The sequence below is a fragment of the Sceloporus occidentalis genome, unplaced genomic scaffold (assembly GCF_023333645.1).
Source record: "Sceloporus occidentalis isolate IW3139 unplaced genomic scaffold, rSceOcc1.0.p SCAF_138, whole genome shotgun sequence".
Classification (NCBI taxonomy): Eukaryota; Metazoa; Chordata; class Lepidosauria; order Squamata; family Phrynosomatidae; genus Sceloporus; species Sceloporus occidentalis.
The window spans coordinates 1,879,843-1,892,230 of NW_028317118.1; the positions used below are offsets into that span (position 1 = coordinate 1,879,843).

Here is a 12,388-nt window from a genome sequence, read left to right on the forward strand (position 1 = left end):
GCAAAGGAGCTCCTTCTAACACAGGCAAAAGACATTGACAGTGGATAGGTAGAGATCAGAGTTGACTCCAGATTGAGGGCGGGAGTGAAGCTTCTGCAAGATTTCCCTCCAAGGAACAGAAGAAGATGCTTTTTTACTGAATCAGAAAATGGGGTTTTCCACCCCAACAATGCCTACACTGATGGGCAGCAACCCTCCAGGACAGTGGTTCCCAAACTTTGGTCCTCCAGATGTTTTGGACTTCAGCTCCCAGAATTCCTGACTGCTGGCCAAGCTGGCTGGGGCTTCTGGGAGTTAAAGTCCAAAATACCTGGAGGGCCAAAGTCTGGTAATCCCTGCTCTAGGATTTCAAGCTCTTTCAGGTTCTTAGTCTAGGTCTACTTGGGGACTGAACCTGTGAGCTTCTGTATGCACAGCATGTGCTCTACCCTGGAGTTATGTGCTCTTCACGGTGTCAGGGAGTCATGGTGGAAAAGCTTTCTTTTTGCTGAGGACCACACGCTGTGGGTGGGGGGGTCCTTCCCTTCCCTTCGTCTCTTTCATCTAGTCCACTTTCTCACTTTCTCTTTTTAATATATATAGTTCTCTGCCTCTTCCTCCCTATCCAATATGCTGCAAGGGAGGGACAGATGCGCTTGTCAGAGGTCTAAATCTCAGGTGGTTTAGAATCTGTGGTTCTCTAGATGTTCATGGACTGCAAAACGCATCAGCTAAGCTGATGGGATAATGGAATCCAACAGCATCTGGGGGACACAAGTTGCTCACTCCTAGCCTACATAGTTCCCTGGCAAAGGGCTTTTGAAGTAAGACCAGCAAACAAACGTAGCCTAAGGGCCATAGGTTGACCACCTCTGTCATAACCAGTTAGTTTCCAGGTGCACACTGGAACAGTATTTCATGCCTCCATTCGAAACTTTATACACTACACAAACATACTACATCACAAATAAATTGCTTTCTTCCTTACTCTTTAGCACACAAATACATGCACACGCAATGCATACAATTAAAAAGGAAAGGCAACATCTGCACCATGCAGTCTGTTTTGTACAATCGAACTCTCTATTTCTTTTTATAAGTAAAGGATATTGTGCTGGCCAAATGGCCGTAATAAAGTTATTATTATAGTAAAGGATATATGCATCTGGGAGGGGATTGATGACTTAGAGATAGAAGGCAGGACAAAAATGTTTGGGTAAAAATTAAACAACTTAGAAATACCGGTGTGGGGGTATACTACAGACCCATAGGTCAGATTGAAAACTTCAGTGATGCCTTCCTAGAAGAAGTGACCAAACATTCAAAAAGGAGAGAGAAAATAGTAACAAAATACTGCAATCGCCCTGCTATATGTTGAAAATCAAACTCTGCCAAGAATGTAAGGTTCAACAAAACTCTCACTTGCCTTGCTTGGTAATTCCATTTTCCAGAAAATAGCAGAAGTGACCAGAGTGTCTTGGACTTGAGCTTCACCAGTGGGGAAGAACTGGTCACTGAGGTGGATGTATTGGAATCCTTGGGTGGAAATGATCATGTCCTCCTGGGTTTTGTCATATAGAGCAAAGGGAAAACCAAATGTTGTTGGATGCACTGAATTTTAAGGAAGGTTATTTCAATAAATTTAAGGATATACTGGGTAGGTTTCTATGGTCCAAAATACTCTAAGACAGTGCTACGCAAAGTGGTGATCTATGGACTGGCACCAGTCCATAAGCCCTCAGTTGTCAGACCATGGCAAGTTTCCAAAAAAGGATAAAATAGTTGTAGCCAATGGATACAAACATGGTAGCAGTTCCTTACATATTGGGAAAAATAATTGCCACTTCCCCACATAAGATAACCTAAGAAGCGCTGCTCTAAAAGAAGCAAATATATGATGGATGGGAGTTTTCTAGAGGTGAAATATGGAAAGTGCTATAACAAACAATTCCAATGTGGAAGAAAAGCGTCTAAAGAAACAGGGTGGATGAAATTTAAAAGCAGCATGTATAATGGTCCCTTGGTATCTGCTAGGGTTTGGCTTCAGGGCCCCCCATGGATACCAAAAATCTATCGATGCACAAGTCCCATGATATACAATGGCACAGTAAAATAGCGTCATATAAAATGGCAAAATCAAGGTTTGTTTTTAGAATGGGGGGGGGGTATTTTCAAGCTGTAGATGATTGAAACTGTGGATAGGGATGGCCAACTGTATAAGAAAGGGATGAAGGGTCAAATCACACAGGAAGAGTCCAAAACAAGTACCGTAGTCAGCATTTGTAGAGAAAATACGGTCAGGAAGATTAAATCTCCAAATGAGCTCAGGCTTGCTCAAGAGGTTAAAAATACTCAACAGCACTCTTTGGCTATCTTTGGCGCAAGAGGAAGAATAAGAAAGCAACAAGTCTGCTCCATGGAGATGTTATGTGCTAATGGGTGACAGAGAGAAAGCAGACTGCTCAACATCTACCTTGCCCCTGTCTTTTGCCAAAAGAAAAACAGTGCTCAACCACAGGGGTAGAGTTCAGAGACATAAACGTGTTAGTCTGGGATATCAGTAAGCAAACAGATTGTGTAGCACCTTTTTGCTTAGCTAGTCTCAAAGGTGCTAAAAGATCCCCTTGCAGTCCAATGCTCAACCAGCTGAAAACAGAACTAAACAGTGTAGTGAGAGGGATGCAGCCCAAGATAGGGGAAGATGTGGTACAGGTACAGGAATATCTTACTATTTAAATGAATTAATATCTCCAGGGCCAGATGAATTCCATCCACAGGTGCTATAGAAGGTTGCAAAATGTATTCTCAGAGCCACTGTCTATAATTTTAAGACTTCGTAGAGAACAGGTGAGTTCCCTGCAGAGTAGAAGTGGACAAATATTGTCCCTCTCTCCCAGAGAAGACCTGGGCACTAGCAACTGGTCAACTTGACACCAATACTAGGAAAGGTTCTAGAAATGATCATTAAGCAGTCAGTCTGTGAGCACTTAGAAATAAAATACTATGAGCCAGCATAGGTGTCTCAAAAGCAAGCCATGCTAGACTAACCTTATCAATTTTTTAAAAGAGTGATAAGTTTGGTAGATGAGGGGAATAATGGATGTATTGTATCTTTATTTCAGCAAGGCTTTCAATAAGATTCCCCCATGATATTATTGCAGACAAATTGATAAAATCTGGGTTAGGTGATACTACTGTTGGTTAGATTTGTAGCTGCTGGGTGGACCAAATCCAAAGAGTGTCCACCAATGGCTCCTTGTTATCTTGGAGAGATGTGACAAGTGGGTTGACACAGAGTTCTGCCATAGCATTTGTAAATGCTTTGAATGAAGAAATAGAGGAGATGCTCATCAGTTCTGCAAATGACACCAAATTAGGAGGGCTAATAGAAAAAGCAGGATTTGAGAAGACTTCAACAGAACTGGGCTAACACTAACCAAAAGAATTTCAACAGCAACAAATGTAAGGTAATACACTGAGAGAAGGAAAATCAGATGTACAAATAGAGAATGGGTGGCATCTGGCTTGACAGCACTATGTGTAAAAAGGATAGAGGGGCCTTAGTAGATCACAAGTGATGTATGAGTCAACAGTGTGGTGTGGAAACAAAACATGCAATGCAAGTCTAGGCTGCACCAACAGGAGTACACTGTTTGGGTCAAAGGAAGTAATAGTATTACTCTACACTGCATTGATCGGACTTCACCTGGAGTACTGTGTCCAGTTCAGGGTCACGCAGTTTAAGAGTAATATTTACAAACTGGAATGCACCCAGAGGGTGACCAAGATTATAATGGGTCTGGAAACTATATGAGGAACAGTTATGGGAAAGAGGAATTATTAGCCTGGAGAAGAGAAGTCTGAGAGATGATACGACAATATTCATCTTTAAATATCTGAAGGGCTGTCATGCAGAAGATGGAACAAGCTAGTTTGGGCTCATCCAGAGGAAAAGAGCCAAACCAACAGATCCAAATTATAAGAAAAAGGGATTCGTGCTAAAAATTTGGAAGAACTTTCTCACCGTAAGAGTTGTTTGATGGTGGAAAGATTACCTTGGAAGGTGCTAGACTCTTTTTTATTGTCTGTAAACAAAGGTTAGATGATCACCTTTCAGGAATGCTTCAACTGTGGGTGCCTGCACTGGCAGAAGGCTGGAGTGAATGGCCCCTGGGGTCCTTTCCAACTATATCAATACCATGATTCACCTGTGTCTTAAAGGAGCAACATATGCTACAGGGAATGGAGAGATTTTATTTAAAAACAACCCTAAATTTACTACTAAAATTATAATGATGTGAACCTAGATTTCCATAGTGGCCACGAGAGATTAAATTTTACACCTCAAACAATGACATTTGTTCTTTTATCAGCTCTGAAAAGTAAAAAACAAAACAAAACACCTTGCTAAAGCATTATATCCAAAGAGATTGTAAAGGAAGACTTGCTTCAAATATTTAAATACAGTCACTCGTTCCCATCATGTCTGAACATGTTTTCGAAATTAGAGAGAGATGGGGGAAGAGCAAATCTGCAAAATAGCCAGGGAGATGGAGGGGGGGCAGTGAGGAGAGAGCAGTTTGTATAAATGCCAAGCAGGTGGAATGCAAATATATGCAAATAAGACCTATACAATGTGTACATCAGGGGCCTCTATTTTGAGACGCTGAAGAAGCTAGCAAATGGTTTCATGGCAACTCGGATGGCTGGCAAAAGTCTGCTTCTTCTGTTCCGCCACTGTAACTTTAGTATAGTGGAAACAATTCAAGGAAATTCAAAGTCTTGATAACATCATGGCTGGAGGAATATAGGAAATACCTGTCTCCTCGTTCAGGAACTCGGGAGAATCTAGGAGCTGCCTCATACCAGGTCATTTAAGCCAATATTGTCATTGTGTGCCTTCAAGTCATTTCTGACTTCTGGTGACCCTCAGGTGAACTATCACAGGGGTTACTGAGCAGAATTTATTCAGAGGGGGTTTGCCCTTGGCCTCCTCTGAGGCTGAGAGAGTGTGATACATCCAAGGTCACCCAGTAGGTTTCCAAGGCTGAGTGGGAATTCAAGCCCTGGTCTTCCAGTATCCTAGTCAAAATATTTTAATTGCTTTCCAAAACATCTGGATGCTGGAAACTGCTGGCGTAGGATACAAAACACAGACTCTTCCTATCTGCTGTCACCTCACCACACACAACACCGAGTTCCATTTTGGGAGAAAAGTGGGATATAAATCCTATAGATAAATAAATCAATCAAACAAAACTGAGCATGAGACAACAGTACAAGACACAACATATGCAAGCACTGGAACCATGTGATATCCTTCCTCCTTCCTTGTGACAGCACACCCTCATCGCTATAAATGCAACTAAATATTCTCGTGACATTACCCTTTGTCAAATTACAATGATAAGGTAGCTTAGTTACGTTTGAGTTACTGCACGCCGGAATTAATTTTGTAATATCTGTATCTAATGGCTTCCAAATTCTGCTACACTCCCAAGCCCTGCCTCAGTGTTTGGAGCCTTTCCAGACTGAGAAACCAGCCAGAGTCCAAACATAAACTTGAGGATGCAGCTCTTAATTTTTGTTTTTACCATATAGACTTGATATTGCTCTGTTTTGACTCACCTTAGGTCAGGTTGTGACACACATCCCTGGATGAAAACCAATGCGTACAAAAAACCACAAGGCTTGCTAGGGAAGAAATGGCATGCCTTCCTCAAAGGGAAGCCGTGACACTGAAAGCCTTGAGAATTCTTGGAGGCATGTTGATGGAGTGCTCTCTTAAATATTAATAACAAAGGAAGCTGCCTTAGACAAGATCAAACTATTTGCCCATCTCGCTGGACCACTGTCTGTTCTTTCAGGGAGTGGCTTTCTAGTGTCTCAGGTAGAAAGAAGTTCCGAGCCATATCTAATACCTGATCATTTCAATTGGAGGTGCCAGGGATTGAACCTCTTACATGCAAAGCGTGTGCTCTGTGACTGGGCTCTAGATGGTCCCACCTTGAAGCCGCCAGCGCAAGAAAAGACAAATGGCAAGGCTTTTGATGGGTGATGCAGAGATGCTACTGAAAATGGGCATGGCATTCACTTCCTTCTCCAGCTCCACATGGCTGTCATTCACTTGGGTTGGAAAACATGCACGATCACATCACACAACATGGCGTTAAGGGATTATGCATCTTACAGAGAGCAGGGATCCAACACACACCTGTCCAATGGTGGCCCCATATCATATATAATACCTTCATCTGTCCTTGGGTTCCCAGTCCCTATGACTCTCTTTGTTCACCTAGTCGCTCTTCCTCTTTTTCTCTATTTGTTCCCCAAAGAGACCTTGCCAGATTCTTCTGCTGATCAACCAGCCTGCTGCACACAACTCCCCCATCCCTACCCCCAACCGCTTCCAATTTAGCGTCTACTAGATTTGCTGAAATATATACCAGCCCCTTTGAGATTTGAATTGGCATGCACGCCTGGAAACCCACAGAGCCATCTGCAAAGCTCTGGCCCAGCAGATGGCTGAACAGACCAGCAAGTAAACTGGGAGATGCTATTTCAAAGCAGGAAAAAATAATAGTAATAACTGGCCAATTTCCTCCACTCCACCCCAATTTTGTTGCACTGCTCCTGTTTCCATGGCAGGCAAGGAAGGCTCTCATTTTCACTCAATCCTCCCCCAACTCCAGTAATGGGAATAAACATGTATCCAGACTAGGGCATTGAAATGTCTCTTGGCACCTTGGGAGACTGGGATTTGGCCACTGACTAGGGCTGGATAACGTAGCCGATTTTCAGTTCACGACAGTTGCACTTATCTTGGTTCCTACATCTGTTCCTTCTCATTTCCACTTGAATTTATGTGCCATTTAAAAATCACAGGAAAGGCCATACGTATTTTATAATGAAATACTGATTTCAGCATGAAGTATACCTTTCAGCAGAAACTATGCGTTGTATGCAAATGTTATTGCGAAATACCTTCAAGTCATTTCTGACCCTATGGTGAACCTCTCATGGGGGTTTCTTGACAAGGTTTGTTCAGAAGGGGGATGCCACTGTCTTCCTCTGAGGCTGAGAGAGTGTGACTTGTTCAAGGTAGCCTAGTCGGTTTTCATGACCCAACATGGATTCAAACCCTGGTCTCCAGAGTTGTAGACCACTCATAAACCATGCTGGCTCCCATTGCAAAATACACATTTTTAAAAGCTAAAAACACCCCCACACAATTTGGAGAAGGATGAAATTAGGAAAATAATCATTCTCTGATCTACACATCTGTTTGTGAGAGGTAAATCATTTTGGTAGGCTTCAAATGAAGCCTGAATTGAACTTGCAAGTCCACCTAACACTGAACCTGACTTGCCATTTCTAGTAGAATGGATGCAACCTTCTGGGAGATCAGAAAAATTAATCACTGCTTCTAATAGGAAGTCCTTTTGTCATTTACAAGAGCTATAAGAAAGTTGTTACTAGTGAGCTATTTAGAATTGGACTGGGACCTGGGAGGTCCACATTCAAGTCCTTATTGAGCCATTAAACTCATTTGGTGATCTGGAACCAGTCACTCTCTCTTTCAGCTTGACCTACCTCCGAGGAGACCATCTAAGAAGGTCCGAGCTTCAATAAACAAAAGGTGGGATACCTGGCTACCTCCTATTCCACTTTTTATTCTCCAAACTAACTTTAAGGTAGGTAGAATTGAGAGACAATAACTAGTCCAAGGTCACCCATGGAGTTCCATTGCTCTGAGGGAGCTAGACCTGGATCTCCCAAGCCCTAGTCCAACACTCTAACAACTGCACCACACAGGCTCCCTGGTTCCTAATGCACATTCCCTTGAATTGCTTCTGAGACCAAGCCAAAAAAGTAACTTCATGGAAATCAGCTTCAGAACATCTCACCTTGTTGATTTTGTTGGTTTTGGGAAGGGTCTGGCTGATGTGCAGATCTGAATATCTGGGGGGCTTTCGTAATGGATTGTTAATATCACATGGCACAGATTCTGTCCGGACTAATCTTGCTGGATCAAAAAAGAGAGAGAAAGAGAAAGATCAAGGTTTTAATTCATCACTTAGTGCAAAAAAGAAAAGGACAGTTTTCTGTGAAACCCTGAGAACTTATTATCTCAAAACCAAACTAGTAACAGAAGTTCTCATCTGCTTAGCTGTATAGACAAATCTATAAATCTGTAAAGCTGCACACCAGTAGATTTCAAAGCCTCTTTTTTGGGCTACATCCCCTAGAATCTCTCAGTCAGAATAAAAAGTGACATTTTCATGTGCTAGCATACTTTGGGTCTACTCGCCCTGCCCCCCCCAGATGTTGCTGGACTGCAGTTCCCATATTCCTTTACCATTTACTATTTTAGCTAGGGGCTGATGACTGCTGCAGTCCAACAACACCTGGAGAGCTATATGTTCCCATTCCAGCTCAGGGTAATGGTGGTTATCTAGTTTCAAGCTGGATTATTTCTCAACCATAACACATGACATCCTTTTAATTGGAGATACTGGGAATTGAACTGCAGACCTTCTGCAAGCAAGATATGTTTTGGTATCACAGAATAAGAGTCCTTCTTTCCCTCCAACTTGTCCCACTGCTATGTTAGACCAAAACAAGCCCTAGCTGTATTTCTAAACCCATCATGCGTCAATCAACATGTGCTGGGGGGCAACTTTCTTGAGGCTTGTACATTTCATCTGAAATTAGACACAAGATCTCTTTAAAGAACTGTAAACATAGCCTGGAGCCACACAGCAATGTCATCGCAATAGTCCCTGCAGCCACAACCCCAAGGCAAGTCCAAAAATCCAGGCAGCTGTGTTGGCCCATATAAACAAACAGTTCTAGCAATTTTCACGTCCATAAGGAGTCAAATTGTTTTGTTTAAGCTAATGGATCTGAATTGCCTATTCAAGACCAATGTACCACAAAATCATTTGCATTACAGCAAGGACAGCTTACAATATACTGTCACTCAGAAAATTAATTCCCCCTGCCCTCAACTATTGTGAGGATTGCAGCAAAGCTGAGAGAGAACAGAAAACTCAGGCCAGGAAGAGCAAAGCAGAAACAGAAGATATTCTGTTACCCCAGTTCCTCAACACTTAGCTCCACCGTAACATTGGATCAATGCCTCAGTGCAGACTTGCCCAAACCTGAATCCCTGATATTGTTTTGAATACAGCTCTCATTATCCTTGGCAACTGGGTCATGCCAACTGGAGATGACTGGAATTATAGTCCAAGGATTGAGCTTCCATGATTGAAAAGGCTGGCCTAGTAAGTACTAAGGCATAACTCTCTGATCAGTTTGGTTCCTGAGAAAAGGGCATATATAAACTGAGATCATTCATTTGCAAGGACCTGACAAAGAAAGAAGTGGGATTTTCATGGTGCTAGCTTATAGTGTGAGCCACAAGATCTAGAGGCTGTAGTACTTCTTGGACAGCACAAGGACCCTATACTAATCCCAATCTCTCATGAATTTAAGCAGCTACATGTAAACTAATGCAGACTATAACAAACATTGTAAATAAGCACTGAAAATATGTGTAGGAGGAGGAGATAATCTCCCTCTTTTACCTCCTCCAGAGAAGGATAAGCATTTTGGATTGTATCCATTGCACATGCATATTTTGGACGCTTTTCACCCGATGTTTTCTTTCTTTGCCCTTTATCAGTGCAGAACCAAATTCCCTCTACCATTTGGTTGCTATACCATAGTTGCACAAGATTCCTTTTTTTAAACATTGTTGTTGTAATATTTTTGCAGTTTGTTATGACCTTACCCGTCACAAATCGTTTTTTTGCCAACTGTTTGTTGGCTGCCCTTTCCAGATGGTTAATTAATATGTTGAATGATCAGGTCATAATACAGGCTGTTGGAGTGCTCCAGGCTTCACTGTGAAACTGACTCTAGATGCCAGCTATTTGCTTCTCTGTCTTTTCAGCCAAATTCATGCTGGAACCTGGTTTCTTCTCCTATGGCTTGTATAGTTGCACATGAGATAGTTTTACCCCTGCTTGAGCCTGGCCTCCCTTTAGAGATCTTGCCATTCAGGGATGGGAGACTTGCAAACCTCTACAGCAGACTCTGTCCACCTAAGCCTAACCTTTGGCTTACCCTAAAAATCAAAGGCACAGAAAAGTTTGTGTTCAAACTGGATCTTTGTGTGAGCAATGACAAACTCACTGGGCATTCCATGGTTCCCTATACCTCAAGGCAGACATTTGGGGAGCTGCAGCAATTCTGGGACTCCAACCATCTGCAAGAGCCTCTCCACTGTCATTATGGCTAACTGCTGCCCTTCTGCAACCAAGGAGCAGGCCAGCAGCAACAAATGCCAGCCACTGAAGAACAAACCTGTCTCCTCTTTGTATTTTAAATCTTATCACTGATGGCATCTGATTAGACACAATAAGCAGCTCATTAAAAGCATTTAGCAAATACAAGTATTCTCAGTGAAGGTGTATTTAGCAAGCAGAAAACAGTGGCAGCCTCATTAGAGATAAATGAAATGCATATTTCTGAGTCTAGATTTTCAAGCATCCTCCCTCCAGGTAATCATTTTGGCTTGGGGAACACTTTAATGAAAAGGCAAAGCTGTTCCTGGTGAGAGAAGCCTCTCTTCTGGGGCCTATAAGTCTTCCTCTCCATATGCATGAAGTGCTCTCCTGCAGAGAAGGGAGCACAAGCAGAAATCCACCTGCCTGGCACTTGTTCTTCAGTGTGGTGAGAAGAAATGTTTCATGCCCCAGGAGCAATGAGAACTTGGTGAGATCTCCTTGGAGGATTCAACTGCTGTCATGAGTCCAGGGTCCAACACCCTGTCTTTAGGAGATAGACTCGGTTGGGAGAGGAACGTTTCTCCTAGAGTCAACCCCAGACAAAAAATGGCGGTCAAACTAATCTTTATGTTCTGCAATTTGTGAAAAACCCAGTACAAATGGGAAGCCACACATGAAAACAGACAAGAAAAAGAAGCAAAATAAGACCTTCAGACTATAGAGGATGCTGCTCTTACCTCCACGGTGGATGATCAACAGGTGACAAGGTGGGGCCTCTTTGGTGCATTTGTTGTGGCACTTTAGCCTAAAAGATGTGAGACAGGAACACTTTGAGAGACAATATGGGGATGTAGCTGTTACGAGTTTTAGAGCAGAAAACGAGAGATCTGAATTCATAGCTCAGCCATCAAGATCCCCAGTTGACCTCAGAACAGGCTACAGAATAGAGTCTTCCAGATCAAAATAGGATATTGCCTGTGCAGAAATAGTACCTTGTGACTCTAGAATTGACTGAAGTCCAGCACTGGACAACACCAGTGGAAGCAAGATCTAAAATTCAACTTGGAGAACTGAAGAGAACTCAGTTCTCAAAATTCAAGTTTTTCCACAGCGCAGTCTATGGGCTTTTCTGTGTTATCTTGAATACAAACCTAATTGTTTAGTTTTTGTAAATATATCCTTGCCTCATTTACCCAAATAGTAGTCTATCCTGCATAAATCCAACTCCTCTTTCTTCTCTTTGGAAATCTTGGGGAGTGGGGGGGGGGGGGAATCATACTCCGCATGTCATACCCCTGAGCTGTGGTTGGGCCATTGGAATAGTAAGGACAACTACTAATGGCCAAAGAAAAACAGAACCCAGCTGCAGCTATTAGCTATAGTGGCTCGGTGAGGAGGAATAAAACCTACAGAAAAGGAGACATACTTGCAGTTTTTACATTTCAGTCCAAACAACATTCCTTTCCCACAAACGGTACATGTCTGAGACATCCAATACTTGGTGGAAAACCTGCAGTGAGAGAGAGATTGACCTCTGCTAAGTCCTAAGCAAAATTATTTCCCCCAGAATGGCAGCATTTTGTTATTTAATCTATCAGATTGCTCTTTGCTCTCCCCACTCCTTGTATCCCAGTTGCCAAGACCATGAGCCCTAGAATTGCTTATTGATTCAGGCTCAGTAAGCCAATGCAAACGGATGATATAAGCACTTGCCATTCTTCTGTAATCCAAGTGGGACTTTTGAATGTGTACAGTATGTTGCGATGCCTAGCTTGCTCATGGCAAACAAGAACACTGGAAATTCAGTCAGTCAATCAACTTTAGGCCATTTGACAAAGCTTATATCCAACCAGAAGGTCAACTAAACTATCAATAGGAATGGAAAAGGTATTCATACTGAGCAAGATTTTTTTAACAAATGTACTCGGTTCATGGGCTGTAAGACTATTAACAAAAGACTTTTAACAAAATATTTCAGTTTCCCATTGTAAAAAGGAAATTAAGAACTTCACCCTTTTCTCCCTTTCCTTTTCAATTATATGGAAGTAAATACACATCACTAAAATACATATAACGTTATTATTTAAAATGTGCCCTAGCACACTTTCATAAAT

The 12,388-nt window shown here is 42.2% G+C and overlaps 1 protein-coding gene across 1 annotated transcript in view; it reads right to left on the reverse strand.

Annotated features, from left to right (window-relative positions):
* LOC149281166 (kinase suppressor of Ras 2-like) overlaps positions 1-12,388 on the reverse strand; it is a 168,605-nt gene that overhangs the window by 54,183 nt on the left and 102,034 nt on the right. The window contains exons 8-11 of the mRNA XM_089499589.1: positions 11,701-11,784; positions 11,012-11,079; positions 7,887-8,005; positions 1,406-1,540 (exon numbers count right to left, since the gene is read on the reverse strand). Of these exons, the coding sequence (XP_089355715.1) occupies positions 1,406-1,540; positions 7,887-8,005; positions 11,012-11,079; positions 11,701-11,784 (406 nt within the window). The remainder of the gene's footprint in view (positions 1-1,405; positions 1,541-7,886; positions 8,006-11,011; positions 11,080-11,700; positions 11,785-12,388) is intronic.